Raw genomic sequence first — 21,983 nt, forward strand, 5'->3', positions numbered from 1 at the left:
AAGAAAAAATTTAGTCGCAATAATTTTCAAGTGCAGCTAAAAGGTATAAATTTAATGCTGTAAAGTGAGACTATTGCCATAAAAATGCAGCAATATGAAAAGAGTGTGGCAAAAATGTATAGTCTCTTGCTGCAGTAATACAAAATGGGAGTAGGAATAAGCTTCTTCATACATAGGTTATCATGGCACTAGTAGGGGTTTATGTCATAACCATTAATTGGGCGCTACAGTAGGTTAACTTTCTTGTGGTGCTAGGTAGAAGAAAAGCCGTGGGTTTTTTTTTCCCACAAAACACTGATGAATAACGCTTAAAGTTCCATTATTTGAGGACTTGTTGAAAATTAATTTGTTGGTTTTGCAGATTATGATTGCAAGATTTCCTACCTCTATGCCCAGGATTGCAAGATAGGATCCTAAGATATACTGGTAGATACTTTTCTTTTTTTCATAAGAGAAAAAATACAGCAGAAATTATGGAGTGTAGTTTACCGTGACCACAAGTACCAAAGTCAAAAGCTCTGATCGTTACCGGCACTTGAATTTCAGCTAGTTGAGTAAAAAAAATTTATCGGAATTCAGAAACTGTCTACACACACAAGATAATGATAATTTACTAAATCGTTATTAAGGAACAAATGCCATATCGCAAACTAAATGAGTTGAGTAACTGCTAACAGTTAAAAATCAAACTCATCACAATATCTTTCAATAACAATGCACACATCATATGATCATAACTCATTATACCGAATTGAGACTCGCCAAAACATATTTATAGGGTCACTGGAGAATACACACATTTTCATAATCAATGAAGCAAATTGAACACTATCTCGGAGTCCGAGCCTTCAACTGTCGGATCACTTCTCTTTGTTTCCACAATAAGTGGAAAGCTGCTGAGCAAACTCATCAAAGAGCTTGTTAACAATAGAGATCTGACCACCTGATCATAGAAATATCGTAGTTAAAAAACAAGAACTTAATTAGCAACAGAGAGATTCAGTACACAGAAAAAATATGCTGAACAGAGGTACAAAAGAAAATATTAGAGAGAATCTGAGAATGTTCAAAATGCCTAAACTGATTGTCAAACTTCCTCGTAACTACATGGCAATAATATCCCTAGATCTATGTTGGCAATTTGGTAGGTGGATGAGGGATAGTGATACAAAGTTGAGTGACAACATTATGACTCGAAATATGTGCATCATTACTTCATCCTTTTTATGTGCATTTTTTGTATATATCAGAAGAATGAAACTTGCGTAACTTCGATGATTTTCAGATTGTCGAGGAACTGACAACTAAGGAAGCTCTGTGCATTATGAACAACTATTGGACAACACATAATATCGCACCAGCTTATCCAATAAATTAGGCGGGTCAGTTTAAAGAATGTGATGAAAATGATACCACCATAGTTTCTACTGATATACGATGAACTAATATGGTGCAGGGAAAGGGAATGTTATCGGTAGTTATTCTGTGAGGTATTTACTTGAAATACTTTTTGAACCCTATATTAGCTGTATATGCCAAATCAAACTTCATAATGTATAAACAAAAGAACTAAGAGAAGAGTACTCACCCTGAAGTTGGCACCATGGAATAAATTGCACAATGCCACGTTCCGCTTTGTTTCCAGTTCCACTGCGTAAGGGTCCGCTTCTGTTGTTGGCATCCAACAACTGCCCAGCAGTACAAGCTAGCGATAAATATGCTATAAATACGAAGCATTTATATTATATGAAGCATTTTATTAATAATAACGACCAGATGTTTGTCATTGCTCAAAATAGGGTTAACTTTTCTTTGTCCTAACTAGATATGAACACTCATCTATACTGAAATTACTGTATTGAACACGTGGTTGCATATGAAAAGATTTCCAGGGTCTATAACGGAAAGAAAATGGTGTTCAAAAGTATATAAACTGCCATTTAAAATGAATTCAATGTTTCAGCAGCAATTATATTATTACCTTCATATTTTCAAAGTCAGCACCACCTAGACCTACTATAACAATCGATAACGGACAATCAGAAGCCCCCACTACAGCATCTATAGAATCCTGAATATCAGCAGGTACACCAGCCTAGAAAGTAAAACAATATACCAGTAGTTAAGCAAGGACTTGGGGAAAAAGAAAAGATAGATTGGAAGAGTTTCTTCTACTTACAGTGATGATAACTAGGACAGAGTACTTAGTTTGATCTCCCGGGAGTCTGGAAGCTTTTGTTATGATTTGCCCAAACGTAGCAGCAGGACTACTACCATGTCTAATTTCCTGTACCGCACGTGAATAAGCAGACAAGATGCCTTTGCATCCTTTAACCTGAAAGTATATGTTTTTCAGGGTCAACAAGAAAAACAAAAGACCAATGCATAAATGCGTGTGTAAAAGACATAAGATGAACTTTTTCTGAGACGTGCCTTTAAAATTAAATTGAGGATAGAAAACTAGAGCTCACAGGTGTCCTTATTGTGTTTAGACATACCTTAGTTTCACTAGCACTTCCATTTGAGTCAAACCAATCAGATCCAACATTGCCAACTGGTATCCCACCAAATCCCCATACATGAATACATGAATCAGACTTAAAGGACTCGATCACATTCCCAACTTCAAATAAAGCCTGTGCAAAATCCAGCAAAAATTGAGCAACCATCAACAGTCTAACTCATGTTTCTGAAACATATTAGGGATGTCAATCTCATATGAAGTATACTCAAACGATGTATTTTCACCTCCTGGTAAGCATTCTTTTTCCGCGAGGGATTAATATAATGCAACGAAGTGGGGAGACTAGGATCTCCATTTGAAGCTTCACAAAGAGAGAAATTAAAACCCGGTTAACTACAATAACAAAAGTAAGCGAATTTGACCATCTTAAAGACCAGTAAAATCTGGTACCTGCAAAATCAATAGCAACTATAAACTTTAGCTCTGACTCTTTCTTAATGTAGTTGGAAAATCTTAGAAGTGTAGTCTCGACAAAATTATCCACAAACAATTGTGCTGTCGGCTTCTACAAAGGAATATTTGTACCAAATTAGCTGAGTTAATCACAGAAATCCGTTCCAAGCAGTGTGATACGAGTTGCAGGGTATGCCAAGACAAACCTTAAGTGGGTCCTGATGAGGTGATGGTATAGAGAAATCTTGACCTACTGAACCGTCGCGAAGAGTTTTTAATTTTGTGACCGACGTATCGAGTTTGCTGATGAACCAATGTAAACGTAATTTTAATATTTTGTGTCCGAAATGAATATTGGAAAACATGTATGCAGAATTTTTTTTACCCTATAATCGCTTGACTCCTACCATTACTATTGGCTTCAACACACTCAATCACCAAGTGGGTTTCCTGCATCATATCAACATATCAGTTTGCAATCAAGTTTAGTACGTAGAAGCCAGGACTGGTGAAGTATGGCAAGAGTGACAGAAATAGAAATAAGAAAAATCCAAAACTAATATACTAGCCTTGCTCTGATAGCTCTGTGTGGTCAGACGTATAGGCTTCCAAGTAGGGTTTGAATCTTCCATCACCACTTCAGTTTCATGGATTGTGGTATCAACAGATTCAACACCATTTTTAGATCTTAAAATTCGTAAGAAATGACCCTAAGAGGACAAAAGTGGGAACCAAAATCACAGTCAAGAAAACATAAATGGTTTATCACAAATAGATTAACCTCATGGAAATAACAAAAGTACGTACTCTTGTAGACTTAAAACCCTTATTTTTGAACTCGGAACAGCGGAGGCCCATTTTAACAACTTGCTTTGCAGCAACTGTTTCCTCCAGACGGACAGTAAGTGTCCCTCTTCCTTGTGTTTTTTGAAGTGAAAGTTCCGAACAGAGACGCCTCGGCGGTTCAAAAAGCTACCACAAAACAACAAAAAAACAATGTAAATGTCTCCAGCAATAGGTTTAGATTCTTTTGGTGTCTGTGTCAATATCTCTTCTCTCTTATTTTTATTATGTGGAAGCAATATATCAAATCAATGTCATTATGTAGCGTCTAGATCAGTGCAGATTCATCCGTTGAGTAACAAATATCAGAACGCATTTCCCTTTTTGAAAAGTAACTTACCTCTAACTGAACACAAGTAGCCTCTCCTATGAGGTTTTTCTCTTTCAGTTTCAGCATCTGCAGAAACCCAACACTAATGAGACAAACATTTCAAGAATTTACCATGTCTTCCTAAGAACAAAATTTGGCAAAATAGGCATGTTTCTAATTGATGATCATATTGCCGAAAGAAATGCAAAAATGCAAGTATATGGTGTATGCAATGAAGGAATGTGAAACAACTTAAGAAAAAGTAGAATTGGTGTTTCTACTTTGCCATACATTTTTTGATCAGAAAATCAGAGAACAATATGTGATACCTCTGAAGTAGAAAAACTAGAGTATACATCTCCAGACAAACGGAAGTCTTCCTCGTCTACATGATATACACGAAACCTGAAAAAGAATATAAACATTGCAAAGTAAACAGACGAGAATTCTCTTTTCCTATGAATCCCTTAGGCGTTTAATTAAGGACCATAAATTTAGAATCAAAATATAATACATCCATCCAATTCAAAACACATGATCAAGTTAAACATTTATAAAGACTGGAACACTTACACCAGTGTATCTGCTCCCCTGCGAATCATATGAAAAGAGAAAATGTTATCCATCCAAACAGGGTTTCTTGAATTCATCCTCACCTCTGTGCGGCCAATTTCTTCGAGTGTATCAGCATCTGTTATCTTGTATACTACTGCGATGGGGTTACACTTACACTAGAAGAGAAGTATCACAAAACGTAAGTCTGCCAGGAGTACAAATATGAAACATACAGCGACTCCAAATTAAGAAATCAAGAACATTAAATTGTATTAAGACCAATAATTAGCACAAATTTGCAATATCCAGTAGTAAGTAACAAGATCAAACTATATAACTCCAAATTATAAGAAATCGTATTATGAAATGAAGATTCACCTGATACACAAAAATGAAAAAACAACAAATGAAATATTTATCTCCCTTTGATAAATCCGTTCACCCATTCTAATTATTGAAACACCACTGATATATACATCCATTCTCTTTTGATAAAATAGGGGAAATAGTGAAGATCCAAAACCCCTAACCACAAAAATAAGGATGGAGAAGATGAAAAAGAAGAACAGCTAGAGTCATCTTTATCAGATCCTCCCTCTTCTTTCTCTTTTTTATTTAATTATTTACTTCATCATCCTTGAACTTAAACAATTACCATTTATTTAAGCTTAGATTGTGTGATATGTGTATGTACCATATAACAATTTTTTAAACAAAAACAATACTATCATCATGTTGTTTTTATGAGAAAATCATTACGCGTGATAAGAAAACAAACAAGCTTCAACGATGACCCCCATGTAGTGGCCGATATTTGGGAAGTGCAAAACAACAAACATGTTGTTAGAGTTTGGGAAAGAGTCGTCGGTTCTTTTCTTGCTTTGAGTAGGGTCGTCGGTTGCATCTTTTTCTTGCTACTTCCGGTAGGCTCTTTTTATTAAAAAAAGTTAACTTTGGCAATTAAAAAAAAAATCCGAGGGGTACGTAACTCCAAAATCAAGGGAGCATTACTTACTTTTCTCCCTAAAAACTCTTCTTCTCGACCTACTACTAGTACGACGTATCCTAATACAACAGTAAAATAGTTTCTTTATTATCTTTCTTCTTTTTTCTTCTGATCGGCTTCTTTATTATCTTCTCAAAAACAAAAACAAATCTAAAGAGGATCTCGGATTCTCGGTTCAATCAAATCAAATAATATCTGACGTTGATATGTTTCCTTGTCTGTCATTACAATAAATAATAGATCATTACCTTTGAAAGAAATTCCCGCCCATAACGTAAATTTTCTGCAGATAATATCAACTGAAACAAAAATGATAGATACATAGATCATTAGTTCGACTAGAGGATAATATGGTGATAAAATCCGAAATCGATTTTTTTTTTTAAAAAAATACCTGAATTTTACGGAAATCTCCTTTATAACCTCTGTTCATCAAGAAACTAACTGCATCATTATGCGTCGACGTGGTTATGTCGCCATTTCTGACATTCATTTCCGGAAGAGTTGTCTCCGGAGCAGTTACAGTATTCCCCATACAGCAGCAACAACAACAACAACACAATTGTTCTAATGGACTAAAAGTAAGTATTCTTTCCTTCTGTTCTTCTTCTTCTTCTTCTTCAAAAGGTTTTACCAAAACAGGTTATGGTTAGCTAGGGGATATGTAGCTTTTAAATGACTTTTGTTTCCTTCTTTCTGATCGATAAAGCAAAATTTCCATTGTTAAAACAAATTGGGCCCGAACCAATTATACCACCCATGCAGAAAACAATACAGGCAAAAGAGAAAGAAGAAAAAGAAAAAGAAAAGGCAAGATATTTAAGAAAAAGGAAGGCAAGGGAGAGAAAGAAAAAAAAGTTACGACCAATAACGGACTCGAAGGTAATATCCTGGAATCATCCTCCCTAAGAGGATGATGATGGTTATCAAATTTTAAAATTTAAGCTGAAAGAGATACTCGAATTCTAATAAGAAGCACTCGGCAAGAAGCAACTCGATCATTATGCATCAACGTGGTTCCATCATTCATTTCCGTAATAACACATAATTGTTTTGATCTGATGGACTAAATATAAGTATTCTTGCTTCATCTTAATTCAAATCAATATACTAAAACAAGTTATGTCAGATGTTATACTTAGCTAGGAAATAGGTACCATTTATATGGCGTTTTTCATTTAGTTCGAAATTTCCCCCCTTTTTTTTCCATTTAAATGGCGTTTTTCTTTTAATTCGAAAATTTCCCACTTTTTTTATTTTTCTTGGTAAGTATTATTCACAGCAGGGCCATAGCCGCGTCATCTCCACAGACCAAAAGGAAAATATATAGTTTTCATAATAAGAAGTAGTACCTGAATTGATTTATTGGGTATAACTCAAAGGAGCTAAACTAATCCCAATATAGCAAACAAACCAAATCACATAAGGTTTAATCAACTCAACTTCTGTACCTTTCAAAGCTTTATCTGAATTATCATCAGGTAATATAGGTAATGAATCATATGAATGTACTCATCATATGATGCTGCAGTTATCCTAGAAGATATATTTAAATTAAAGATGTATCTGAATAAGCTGAGAAAAGCCAAGCTGCAAGAACATGTCAACATAATTTTGATAAAATAATAGTGCGGATTAATTATCTTTCCCGTTGTTGTTGTTAGTTTTAATTCTCTATTTGTATTAATACTAACAAAGAGTTCTTGTGGTATGTTTAATGGACAATCAGGTAAGTTTGATTGTTCAGGAAATGCTGGGATTGTTAAATAGGAGACGATGATGAGTCTGCATGGTTGAGGAATCTATGGATTGATGGGAAATGAAGAGGAACAACTGTGCATGAGTGTTCACTGAGTGTTCTTCAACAACGTACTGTGATTCTTTTTGGTGTATGATAAATGAGAGTAACATAGTCGGGAAGGGCAGAGGTGTCAAAATTGATACCAAAGAAAAAACTGTCTAATCTATTTTTGCTTTTAATTTCTTTTACGAAACAGCTAAATATATACCAAGAGTGCTGAGAAAGCACAAAAACATACAAGAAGTACAAAAGTCAGTATATGTGATTACATGTTGTCAAAATCATCAAAAGAAAAGATTGCTCTTTATACATAGAAGACCATGTATAAAGAGTTGCTTTAATGTTAATAAGCATCTTCTGATAAGTGGTGGCTTCTCCCCTAAACATCGTGGTGTTCCTTTCGTTCCAAAGAACAGACCACGTTGAAAAAGGTGGGCAGTACTTGATGAAAATTAACGGCTTCAAACTGAATTTAAGCTTCCAGTCCTTCAGTACTTACATCACTGTGTAGGTAGGAAATCATGTTGAATCAAGCAAACCTAAAAAATGCTTTCAAATATCAGCTGCGATCCAGCAACTACTAAAAAGGTGGTTTGCCGACTCATCTCGTAGTTGCTGCGAAGCCTACATCTTCAATATTTTTGCTTTTAATTTCAAAAGGAAACTTACGACATTTTGGTCCAGTCGGATTGGCAACCGTCAATTAAAAAGGTTTCAACTGATACGTCATCTTCCAGTTTCCGTTATCAAATTCGAGGTTGCTTCCCCCTTTAGGATAATGACCAAATGGATGGCATTAAAAATTGGACGAGTCACTCATGGTTCCACGAATCGTCGGTTCCAACCTCCATGAATCTTCAAGATTTTTTATTTTTTTTTAATCTTTTTCTTTTCTTTTTACTTTGCAAATTTAAACCTTATCATGTGAACCATGTGTAGAATGTAATCATGTGAATCACTAAGCAAACCCGACTCTCTTGGTAATTATGAACTTCTATCACTTTTTCATGTAATTTCTGATAGGTTTCTAAATGAACCCTTTTTTGGTGCGAGTTCATTAAATATCCCTATGCATCGTTGCATCAATTTTTACCTCTAATTCTTCTTTTTTCTTTTGTTTTCAATAAAACCAAGGATCAAAATAAATAAGAAAGAATTCCAAGATGGCCCCACAAAAGATACAAGGCAAGATGAGCATAGAGAATAAAAGAGCTTACAACAAACCACTATTATAATATGCATCTCGGAGGAAAAGTACATAGAGGTATAATTTAGAACTTTGTTTATGAAAGTTTATACATTTTTGAGAAATATTATATTTGAGAAATCTTGAATGGTTTAAGGCTTTATCCCTAAGATTTATAGATGATTATAACTAAGAGCATCTCCAAAGAAGATTCTTGTGATCTAAAGGATTTTAGACCCTTAAGTTTGTTCGGCAGTGCTTATAAGATCCTTTCTAAAATACTTGTTAATAGACTTAAAATTGTGATGTCTAAATTGGTTTCTGACTTTCAAGAAGCTTTCATTAAGAACAGACAGATATTGGATGGGGTGTTGATTGCAAGTGAGTGTATAGATGGCAGATTGAAGCAGAAGAAGCCTGAAGTCTTGTGCAAAGTTTATATGGTGAAGGCTTTTGATCACATTAAGTGGAAAACTTTAATTTGCATTATGGAAAAACATGCGTTTGGAAAGAGATGGATTTCATGGATTAAATGGTGCATTTCTTCAACTAATATATTTGTTTTAGTTAATGGGAGTTTAACTGAGAAATTTAAACCCTCAAAAGGATTGAGGCAAGGCGATTCTTTATCACCTTTCTTATTTTTGTTAGTGGTGGAAGTTTTAATAGAGGACAGATTAATGGGTTTCAAGTAATGGAGGAAGGTTTGGTGATTTCTCACTTAGAGTTTGCAGATGATATTCTGCTATTTATTAATGCAGACATGGAGGAGATGAGGACGCTGCTTATTATCCTTAATACTTTTGAAATGCTTACAGGGTTGAAGTTGAATTTGGAGAAGAGTTCTTTGATTAGTGTTGGTGTTGATGACATAATTCAAGAGCTGGCAATGGAGTTAGGATGTAAAGTGGAACAACTTCCTATAAAATACTTGGGATTACCATTAGGAGCTACTTCTAGAAATGTCTCAATTTGGGAGGAGGTGATTCAGAGAATGAAGGAGAAATTGGCAACTTGGAAGAAAAAATATTTAAACAAAGCAGAGAGGCTGGTGTTGATAAGGAGTTGTCTTGATAGTCTGCCCATTTACTTTTTATCTCTTATACATATGCCAGCAAGTATAGAACTGAAGCTTACTCAATTAATGAGGAATTTTCTTTGGGATGCAAAAGAGGACAAGAGGAAAATGTGTTTGGTTGGCTGGCCAAAGATTTGTAAGTCAAGAAAGTTTGGAGGCTTGGGTGTTAAAAGTTTAAGATTAACTAGTAAGGTTTTGAAGGAAAAATGGATGTGGAGATATGCTAAGGAGAAGAAAGCTCTTTGGAGAAGAATAGTGCAGCAAAAGTTCAAGAATAATTGTGAAAGTTTGATGCCAAGTAATGATGCAAAACCTCAAGGTAGGGGGTCATGGAAGAATATCTTGAAATATGCTGATTTCTAAATGATGCTTTATCTTTTAAACCGGGAAATGGAAAGCATTAGATTTTGGATGGACAAATGGACTTCAAATGGTCTATTAAAAGACACATTTCCAGTCATTTATAAGGTTGTTTATAACAAGAATACTATTATTGTTGAAATGGTGATTGATGGGATATTACAGTGCTTCTCTAGAAGAAGACTGAGTGCACAAGAGCAGCTGCAGTGGGATAGCCTATGTAATGATCTAGGACTTGTTCCAGAGGCAAATGAGATGTCAATGGAAGAAGAATTTTCAGTGCAGGAATGTTACAATATGCAGTTGGAGGATAAACATGTGTGTAGTTTTGAGAAATTTCTTTGGAATAAGAACATACCTTCTAAAGTGAGCTTCATAATGTGGACTAACTTTCACAATTCTCTTGCAACATTAACAATGTTGAGTCATAGAGGTGTGAATATGCAGAGCAATTATGTGTGTATTGTCAACAAGTGGATGAAACTGCAGATCATATTTTTTTGCACTGTCCTTATGTTGTAGAGGTCTGGAATTTCTTTGTGAAGGCTCTTAAGGTGTCTTGGTCATTCTCTGCAACTATTTTGGATCATTTTGAGTCTTGGAGTATGAATAACTTACAAGGCAAATGCAGGAAAATTTGGTGGATGGTGAACTATGCTATTTTATGGCATCTTTGGAAGGAAAGAAGCTCAAGAGTGTTTGGTGGTAGACACAAGTTGGTTGATGAGACAATTCTGCTCATTATGAACACTATCATTTTGTGGTGTTTTGAGAATGAGGTGTTTAGAGGATTTATTGTAAATCAAATTCTTTTTCATTGGGACACTGCTATTCACATGTAATGTATGTGATTAATTTTGTTCTGGCTTTGTAAATATTTTTCTCTTTAATATAACATTCTTTTTTCAAAAAAAACTAAGACCATCTCCAATATAAAGAATTAGGATTTTAGACCCTCATTTAGGTTAAATTTATCTCCATCAGTAGGTCCTAAAAAGTAGGAGGGGTCCCAAAATAGATACAAAGGTCTTAGAAAAATTCATATCTAGACCTTCATAATGACCTCCGAGTCATATATATTTTGCCTATTTTTTTTTCAATAATTCATTTAAATCTTTTTTTTTGTTATAATTTTTTCGGTTTTAGATTTTTAAATTATTTTAAGTTTTTCCACATATAAAACTCTAAGTATTAAAATTCTCTACTATTGGAGATGATAATTTAGGAATAATGTCTTATATCTACTCTATGTGTAGACCTCATAAATAAATGACTAAATAAAAAATTCACGTAGGATTTTTTACACCTTCTGTTGGAGATGCTCCATGAGTAGACTAGTTTTGTTTTTCCATGTTTGCTTGTTTGAACTTTAAACAATAATTAAAATCAAAAAATTAGTTAAATTGATGACGTGGAGGTCGGTGTAGTTAAGACTTGCTCGAAGACTTTTGTTTATTTTTCATTCTCTATTATTCGAGATGGATTTATTTCAAATGGAAATCTAAAATCGTATGCGTCAGAAGAAACAAAAAAAAATTGAGACTTCCGCCTCCCCAATTGCTGGTATTTGGCAAGTCACCATCTAAACAGTGGAAACAAAATGGGAGATACGATAACAACATGCATGTTGTTTCTCCACCAGATAGTGGCAAATCACGATCTTAGATATCAGATTGCTAGTTTACCTTTATTTATTACTACTTGTTGATCTTTTTTTTTTTGTCATTTGAATCGTGATCATCTCGGAAAAGCTACCCAAGTGTTTTTAATTTAAGGTAGAAAGGGAGAGCACCTTTCGATAATGGATGTTAAAGAAAAACAGCAAATAATCACTACGGATGATAAGAAAACAAACGAGTTTCATGACCGACCACTTTTTGACGATAGCGTTAAAATTTTAAAAATTGTTAAAAAACATTTAAAGGAGATACCTGATTCCTGAATTTTAATGCTATCTCCTGATGAACCTCTTGATATGAAGAGATCAACTGCATCATTATATGTCGACGTTGTTATTGTGGCTACTACTTTTTCCATAATCTACGTGATATGAACAGTTCAGAAAATCCAACATTAAGAAGTAATGATATTTCAGTTGAATTGATAATGCTTAGTAATAAAAGATGCTCAAGATAAGATCAATAGCAATGATAAGAAAAACAATAATAATGTAAATGCTACTAAGTTATCAAGAAACATAAAGATTTATGTGGATCGACATTTGTCTACGTCCACGGGGTGGACTGTTAGTTGACTATTTGACAGTCAGTGACCGTTAGTTGACCCAGTTGGGCCAGACCTTGTGCTAATGGGCCGAGTTTAGTGGACTTGGGATTAGAACCATTAGATAGACTTGTATGATTCTTGTGTGAGCCATTTTAGTTAGATTCTTAGAGTTTTTGTGTGATTAGCAGTTAGTCTTTATTAACAACGATCGATTCAAAGAATGAACCAGTGGATCGTGGATCTCGTGGTAGGCGTGGCTTGTCATCAAAACAGGTGGGAATACATTTAACTCTTTTGTAACCATTGTTGTTTCTCTTACAAAAGTTTATGTTTAACAAACTCATGCTTTGTTCGTTTGTGCATACCTTGAATTGTTTAGTTTGCATTACGATTATTCTGTTGATACTTTGAATCTTTCCACGATTTGGAAAGGACTTGTAATGTTTGTTTATCTTTATGAATTGTATGGGAAATAAGAAACCCAGTTCTAACCTAATCTAGTTCTCTAACTGGCACTGGTTATTTCTATCTTTTCCCATATAAGATCTAATAGTGAGCTCTGATACCAACATTGAAGCTCCCCCAAAGCTAGCAGCTGTCTAATCCAAAAGATTAACTAAATAAAGGAGCACTAAGAATCTAAACCATTTACTTAACAATCAATTAAGAAAACTGCTACAAAACTTAATCCAAAAACTATCCCCGCTCTGAAATATATATATACAAGAACTACTCTCAAATTATACATATACAATAGTCATTTGGTTTACAAAATAGAATATACAACATGATAAACATAGCAGAAGTTAACCACTACGGACTTAATTCCTCAAAGCTTTCGCTGCGCAACTCTGATCTGTCTCTGAAACTGAAAGTAAGAATGGGTGTAGTTCAGCTTTTGGCCTATGCAGTGGCTCAGGTTTGAACCTTTGGCATGTTTGACTGAAGTTATTCAGTCTGACTCGGTTTAGTTCTTGTCTGACTCAGCATCTGACTGAGTTGAATCGCGTTGACTCACCGAGTTCCCTGTCTTGACCCGAGTTGACCCGGTTGACCGATTTAAAACTTTGATCATTTGACCTTGACTAGTTGACCCTGGACTTGACCTTGGACGGACGTGGACTGTTAGTTGACTATTTGACCGTCGGTGACCGTTAGTTGACCCAGTTGGGTCAGACCTTGTGATAATGGGCCGAGTTTAGTGGACTTGGGCTTAGAATCATTAGATAGACTTGTATGATTCTTGTGTGAGCCATTTTGGCTAGATTCTTAGAGTTCTTGTGTGATTAACAGTTATTCTTTATTAACAATGATCAATTCAAAGAATGAACCAGTGGATCGTGGATCTCGAGGTAGGCGTGGCTTGTCATTAAAATAGGTGGGAATACATTTAACTCTTTTGTAAATATTGTTGTTTCTCTTACAAAAGTTTATGTTTAACAAACTCATGCTTTGTCCGTTTGTGCATACCTTGAATTGTTTAGTTTGCATTACGATTATTTTGTTGATCCTTTGAATCTTTCCACGATTTGGAAAGGACTTGTAATGTTTGTTTCTCTTTATGAATTGTATGGGAAATAAGAAACCCAGTTCTAAACTAATCTAGTTCTCTAACTGACACTGGCTATTTCTATCTTTTCCCATATAAGATCTAATAGTGAGCTCTGATACCAACACTGAAGCGCCCCCAAAGCTAGCAGATGTTTAATCCAAAAGATTAACTAAATAAAGGAGCACTAAGAATCTAAACCATTTACTTAACAATCAATTAAGAAATGAGTGATCATTTTGTATTAAGTTTTGGGTGTTACAAGGATCTTAAATGCTTTCCAAAGTAATAAACAGAACTCAAGTCGAAGTTAATACTTAAGTTCTAGACATTATAGAGGTATAAGCTTAAGACTCGTTTTTCCTTCCTCAATTGAATGCCTTTATTTATTGGTGAGGCTGTGTATTTATAGCACCTTCAACACAAGGATCATCTTCGTTGTCTTTAGGTCCATCGAGAACTGATATGTATTTTGTACATATTGTACCTTCGTTAACCGCATGTCTTCTCAAGTCGGAATCTGCCACCTGAGCTCTCCCATGTTCCCTCGAAGACTACCCAACCTTGGGTCAAGTTGTACCTTCGTTCGCCGCGAGCCTTCGCCAGTCAGACGCTTCCATCTCCTCTTTATCCATATTCCAAGGATTAGATACGTCGGTTGTATTTGTCCCCTAGCCAGCTGTCACATCCTTAGGATAGGATATAAGCTTTCATCTTCACCGTCGAGGTAAAAGTAGATTGAGATCGGATCTGCTGTATCTCAGGATCATGTGTATCGTTAGGGATATCTTGTTATCTTACACTCGACCGCCAATATTGTAACGTGTGTATGGATAATTACTGGTATTCACAGTTATTTCGCCGATTGTATGATTCCTTTCCCTAAGATTTGTTTCTGGAGCAGTTACAATATTCCCCATATAGTAACAACAACGTAATTATTCTAACGGACTAAATTTAAGAGCATGTTTATTTAGGTATCGTATTTTTTGATATTTGAAAGTCCAAAACTCATAAAAAAAATTGATGCAGAAGTGAATTTTATTAAGAATTAAGAAAGTACAAAGTCAAAATTATTTCCCAACTATTCTAGTCAGGTGGAAAAAGATCATAAAACTCAAAGTTTTATGCTCCTTCCCTCCTTCCTTGCCTTTTTTTTGCAAGGAAGTGTGCAATAATATTTTTTAGCCCGTGTATTTTCTTAGAAAACCAAAAATTATTACTTGTTACTTTATTTTTTAATATCTAAAATCAGACCTTGATTAGACCGATGAACGGATGATTCTTATTCGTTCACTATGTTTACTACTGTCGTACTATCCGAATATAGGATTACTTTACTGAAACCCAAACCAGCTTCACATCTCACCGACTCTTCTATGGCCCTGCATTCCAGCTGCTCAGCTCCATACACCAAATTCAGTCCATCATTATAGTAGCTCCCTTTTACTCCAAGACACCTCCCTGCAAAATATCTAATAATTAGTCCAATACTGTCAAAATACTCATAAATTAATTTGCTAACACAGTTTTTCTTACTACTTCTTCAAATCAATATACCAAAACTGGTTCCTATGCACCATGTCGGTCATACCATGTGGCCTGGAAAACTTGTGTGCCACTAAGGGAAAATGGTTACACACTAGACTTTATATCGAGCGACTATGTATACAGCGCCAGCGATAAAGGCTCTATTGCTGGCAATTTAGTTTATTTACAAAGGATCTTTTTTTGTCGTCTATAAATCAGTACACCATTTTTAGGGATTAGCAACCTACCATAGCCGTTGTTGAACGGGGTAGCAACAGGCTTCTGCTGTTACTAAACGCGGTGTCGCAATTTTTGGCAACGACATAAGCTATGTTGTGAATCACGAGGAGCAACCGGCGGTTTCCTTTGCTATTTTTTTTATTAGCAACATCACATTGTTGATGCTAATTACATGAATACCCCTACCCGGAACTATATATTGTTGGTTCTGGTTCTAATTTATTGGTTCTGGTTCTAATTTAGCAACAGAGCATCGACGTTGTTAATTTTTTGCAACCACAAAAAAAAGGTCAAGTCTAAATTTATTGACCTAGTCAATATTAATTTCCCCCACATTTTCCCCCTACAAGTACCCAATTCCCCATATTCAAAATCCACACTGATATACAAACTACAATGGAGATACAAAATTGTATTGTTGAGAATATTGTTGAAAATCACCACTATATAATATTATAAAATAAAGGATTCTTCGATTGATACAAATGTACACAAGTATAAACTTACTGAAACCAAAATTTTGTGACTGACATACAATATTCGATCTATGTTGATGTCATAAATTGAAGGGTAACCTAGTTTGTGTCAACTGACAGGGGCATTGAAAAACAAGGAAAGAAAGACTAAAATATCACCAGAAGTATCACAAGACTCCGCTTGCTTAACCAATTTCCTCTGCAAATCATACGTAGATTCAGCTGCTTCTAACATATCACCAGAGTACTGCTTTTTGACTTAAGCCCAAATACCTGCATAATAACCAATTTGAGGTTTCGGTACTGAGGTCACAAACAAAAGACTAAATCCTAGATTTTGTATAATCTGCAGAGACAAGTCAAAACCATGTAAAACAAATATAAACAAACTCTGCTATAAGTGAACTAAATGGAGATGTATGTAGAAGCAAATGCAAACAAAATATTTAAGAGAAGATCATGTGAGAGGGAAAAGAGAACTCTTTCTTCCACTACTCTACTATAAGTGAACTGAAATTGAGTTGTATGCTTGTAGGAGGCTTAGAACAAACTTTAAAGTTCCATTTCAGTCCACTTATCAAAATGTAGTAATAATAACTAGGAGCCTTGATAATGCAGCTAGTTCATAGAGACAAGTATGAGAATGAGAGAACAATAATACACTTCTAAAATCCAACCTCAATACCATACAATTTCACAAGCAAATGTATCATGTTCAGAATTGTTTACCTAATCCAAAGGAATAGCTACAATCGAAGGGTTTGGTGTGAATTTTTAAGCAGCATTTAATAAAATCCCATATTGTATAATAGTGTTTGAGAATAAGATAATGAACACCATGGATATATATACTAGTGAATGAAATAATTGTTCAATCACCTAAATTCTAGTCTACATGGTCTGGCATTATAAGCTTATGACTTATAGACGAAAGCTTTCAAAAAAAGTTTATTTACCTTCATTTCATATTAGTATCTGCATCATGTTGAAGGACAACAAAGGGAAATGAAAATTCACAGGTCGGTGCAGAATGAGGACCCAGACAGCACATGACATAACCAGTTGGGGTTTCCTACGAAACTTTAAGAGTGTCAAAATAAATCATACATCACATATAAATATGGAAACATATTGATACAAAAAATCTAAGAGTAAGTAATAACATTACCTGAATCTATCGTCATATTTTGTTGTTAATAGACGTACTGAAATGCCAATTACAAAAATATGAAAAAATTAGGAACTTGTTGAATTAATAAGACCCACCATACCCAATGGATTCATGGGAGTAATGAAGATCACAACAAAGACTTACCGGATAAATGTCATCAACAGCATAATCCCGTAGCAACATCACAAACAACATATTACCTCAAAAGCGATTATATACTGAAGATTAATATCCATTTGAACTCAATATGATAAGCATAAGCAAAATAAATGTACTTACCAGGGATTGATATCCCCCCGGGTGTCTACTAGCAATTCAACTGACTTGCACTGCAGTCACCTGCGCAATAAAATATAATAGAACCCAAACCACACACATACATAAAAGAAAACCTGATTATATTAATACTGTCGGTTCACGTAGAAACATTAGGATTCAATTTTTTTAATAGATACAACTGCAGTGCTTCAAAGATACAACTGCAACGCAATTTTTTAAGTACAACTGCTTAAGAGTCTTCCTTATGCACAACTACATAAGAATCTACATGTTAGCATGCTACGCACATGTACAAAAGTGTGAACATATATAAGCAAAAAAAGATAACAACCATATATGTTTGTCAGTTATCGAGCACTAGATAATGGCTGAGATATCAACAAAGAGTTTCATTACATATATCCAAAAAAATAGGTCGGATGCCAACCAGACTAATTATTGATGATGCACATCTTTGGATGAAGCACGTATCCTCCAACAACAACATCTTTAAAGGTCTCAACAAACTTGTTAGATTTTATGACTAGTGCATCTGGCATGAGAATCTTATCCACCAACACTTTTCCAAGATTAGCTGGTACAATAGATTCGTGACACATACGTCCCATAGCACCATTAAATAGTCCACCAATAGCCACAACTTCATTCTCCTTGTTGAACATGGTGGCATTTCAGTATTTATTGATGATCGAGCTGGTGATACGGTTTTCCCAGGTGAAGGCGTTTGACCAGGTGAAGGTGCATGAGCAACAGAATGATTCTGAACAGGTGAAGCTGTCTGACCTTGTAAACAACCGTTGTTGTTTGACGCCACAACTGACCCTGGCATTGCAGACTAGATATCCTTCACAATGTGACATAGCGTTCCCTAGCCGTCGATCAAAACCCCCACCTTGTTACCTAGATCCTCCAACTGATACTTAACATCTCCATCCTTAGATTTCAATTCTTGTACTTTGGCACGCGCAGGAGCAGAATAATCGTATTGAGTGCGAATAACAGGACCAACAACACGAACCCGTCCTCTATATTCCTTCCCAAAAGTTTTAGTCATTACATCTAATTCTGCTACAGGAAAACCCGCAACTTTTCCCCCCTTGATATATTCTTGGGCCTTCTTAAGCTCATCCTATCATGTCGAGCATAACAATGTAAAATATAAAACATATAAATGACTAGAAGATAGTACGTATATGAGTACTTAATATAGATTAAACAGTGTGGCGACTCCCAAAGTATTTTTGTGCACTAGGCAGAATTTCTCCACCCTCTTGAGTATGAGCTTTAATCCACACATCAGAGGTGATGATTCCTACATCAGGATTCTCGCGCTCCTAAATTAAAAAATATGATGAGTTGATTTGTATTAATCAATCTAGAGAAGGATGTGACTAATAATAATGGCCATAAATTGAAATTTTGAAATCAATATACATACCAATTTAGCTTTCACCAAAGAATAAGGTTTACGATCGAAGGTGTGAGAGTAATCATATAGTTCTCTTTTCCTCTTGTGTTCAACTCTACTTTCCCCTTCTTTTATATTTTTTTCATTCGTACAGAACTGTATCCGCTCCTCTTATTTTTACATTTGGAGGAATATGTAGAATCCGTTCTTCATAAATATCAAAAGGATCATAATAGTCTCTTCATAACTCATACTTTCGTCTCCTTCATGGACCAGACATCCCATTAATCATGGTTATCTTAGAAAACTCAGGTAAATGAAATGATCTCTGAAAAAATAGAGTTATCAATGATATTCATATGCAAAGAAAGTATGCAGAGCTAATACATTTATGTCATCATTTCAGCGACAAAACTAGTAGGTAAATAACCGAATCATCGCCTCATTCTCAATTAAAGTTATAAAAAGTGTGAACAGAATTAAGATCAGATTTGTACCTGTAGTTCATTCCAAATATCATTTTTGTAAGTATCGGGCACATGCTTCCATGTTTTGATTTCGAATGAGATAGGGACATGAGTACGACCTAAAGAGCCTTTCATGTAGCTGTATGATGTTGTATTAGGGGAAATGGGAAGACCATTATCATCTACCTCCACTGCTGCCATAATAACCTGCAAAATAACTACTAACATCTATCAAAGAAAGAAGTTAAATCAATAACAGCCTTTGTCAATATCCATATACGCACATGAAACTGAAACACATGAAACAAGACCTGTCAATAATGCGCAAGTTATAAAACAAAATTTAGGAGAAAAATAGCACAAACAGAACCTATCAAGATTGTGCAAGTGATAAAACAAAACTTATTAGAAAAAGAACACAAATAAGCAACTCTAAACTATCATTGTCACACATCAGAAAAAGAGCTTAATCCATACAAAGCTTTAAACCACAGAATCGACACATATAAGCTTCTCTAAACTCTCATTTTCAGTAAGAGCTGACTGATAAATAGTAGGAATTTCAATACTATCTATGGAGGAAGTTAGTCCTTCCGATGAATGCAACACCAAAGACCACTGATGTGATTTTTATGTTGTTTGTAAAGTGGTAAGAAAAGTATCGTTCACTCAGACTTGTGAAGATTCGATTTTAGACTCAAATTTAATAAGATTGATTTCAAGATTATTGAGAAAACTGAGACTATGGATTCCACCATTAACCAATTATCAGTGAGTCAAATAACAATAATTATGCAACTCATACATTTAATTTGATTCTAAAATATTGTTTAGACAAGTAGATTCTCAAAAAAATAGCTGTAAATCGAAAGCATGGACCATCAAAAGACTTGACCTAAGCATGACCCATCAATTGAGAACACAAATACTTAATCAGAATCATGTATTCAATTTCAGTTTAGTTCAAATAATCATAAAGAATTTCAAAACTTAAGTTAAATAGAAATTACCACATAATAATTGGAAGAACGGCTTCCTCTCCTCAGCAATGGGGTTTAGCTCCTCATATTGATCACTTGCTCAAAATATTGGTTCATAACTCAAAAGTTGATTAAAAAGGATAAAAAGTATAAAGCAGCGAATGTGTAACAAATATAATTGTTACAGAACTCACTGTTACAAAGGAAAAAGTTGCAGAAAGAATGGAAACAGTGGTTGAAGGTCTATTGCATGCACAGTGAATAAGCGATATGTATTTTTTGTTGTTTAATCTGCGACAGACTTTGTGAGTCTTATGTTCTTCAGCTTCTTCTTCTTCACCTGCTCCTGCTGAGTCTCTGCAATTCTTCTCTCTTCTGTGTCTCGGCTCTTCTAGATACTCCCAAGGTCTCGATAATTCCTGCTTAGGTCTTCTGAACCTATATATACCCAACATATCAATAAAGCTCGAGAATTATCTTCTCCCTTTTCTTGCACTCGAAGTCACGGGAGTATCTCCCATTTATTTTCTCCTACGCGTTTCTGAATGTTTTCCAAGCTTCCCAAACACTTTCCAATATATATTCGAATCTCTGAGAAGATATTCTTTCCCTTTACCTGCGAAACAAACCTTCTTTATTTGAAGAGAATCCAAGAATAAGTCTCAGTGTTCTTTTCTTACTCTGTTTTGTCGACATTGGACGAAACCTACCCCTTTTTACGTGAACTAATATCTCACCAACCCTGATTCGACCTAATAGGCCCAAACTACTCCAAGTCCGTGTCGAAATCCATTAAAAATATCGTCCAACTTCGTTCCACAGAATCGTGCAGACGGAGTGCAAATTTTCCCGCAAAAATTCTTGAACCGTGAAGAAGAATGGGTGCCCCTTATCCAAACTATGGGTGCCAATAACAATTCCTCCGGGTGCTTGAGACAACTTTTCGAGCCGATTTTTCCAAAAATGTTTATTTGCCAAAAATACCTACACACACATAAAACACCATAATAAGTACAAAAATGAACAGTAACAATATATAGAATCGAGACAAATTGGACACAAAAATGTGTCCATCAACCACCTTTTTTCAGAAATATCCTTTGAGTAGAACACTTGTGTCGCTTCAGATGCAAGAATAAACAGCTCATCCAGAGCTTCATCAATGATTTTCATCCTAGAAAAGTTAACCTTTATCAACTTTGAATTTGGATCAACCTTGCACCCATTAGTCCTGTCTTCAACCTTCACCCAATCACAATAAAAAACCGTTTCTTCAAATTCCATATAATTAAACTTGATAATTTTCCTAATGACTCCATAATAGGTCATTTATGTTTCCTTGTAATTTTCTGTGTACTTCGCTCTATAAATTGTAATTAATAGCTCCCATTCACACACCACTGTTTTGTGATAAAAACCCCCCTCGTAATCTTTTGCTCAGAAAGTAAATCCATTGACTTGGTATCTTTTATACGACTGCGCCTTGAAGAGAGGTCCATGCACTAGTCGCCAAAGTATTGAGTTCGCTTCATTAGCTTCTAACAACTGCAAGAGAACATGTGTGAGATTAAGCTAAGTAATAAACCCAGTACAAACATGAT

The 21,983-nt window shown here is 35.1% G+C and overlaps 1 protein-coding gene across 1 annotated transcript; it reads right to left on the minus strand.

The window, feature by feature from the left end:
• Positions 1 to 623: 623 nt before the first annotated feature.
• Positions 624 to 12,042, minus strand: LOC113343933 (protein BONZAI 1-like). Its single transcript, XM_026588024.1, has 17 exons — positions 11,988 to 12,042; positions 6,026 to 6,249; positions 5,880 to 5,930; positions 4,644 to 4,801; positions 4,400 to 4,475; positions 4,101 to 4,157; positions 3,725 to 3,889; positions 3,487 to 3,627; positions 3,303 to 3,367; positions 3,124 to 3,220; positions 2,915 to 3,029; positions 2,749 to 2,825; positions 2,499 to 2,636; positions 2,180 to 2,335; positions 1,982 to 2,095; positions 1,589 to 1,688; positions 624 to 943 (listed from the first exon to the last, which is right to left on the minus strand). The coding sequence occupies exons 2-17, from the start codon at positions 6,164 to 6,166 to the stop codon at positions 861 to 863; spliced, it is 1,734 nt and encodes a 577-aa protein (XP_026443809.1). The 5' UTR covers positions 6,167 to 6,249; positions 11,988 to 12,042; the 3' UTR covers positions 624 to 860.
• Positions 12,043 to 21,983: the final 9,941 nt, after the last annotated feature.

Source organism: Papaver somniferum, unplaced genomic scaffold, assembly GCF_003573695.1.
Source record: "Papaver somniferum cultivar HN1 unplaced genomic scaffold, ASM357369v1 unplaced-scaffold_7, whole genome shotgun sequence".
Taxonomy (NCBI): Eukaryota; Viridiplantae; Streptophyta; class Magnoliopsida; order Ranunculales; family Papaveraceae; genus Papaver; species Papaver somniferum.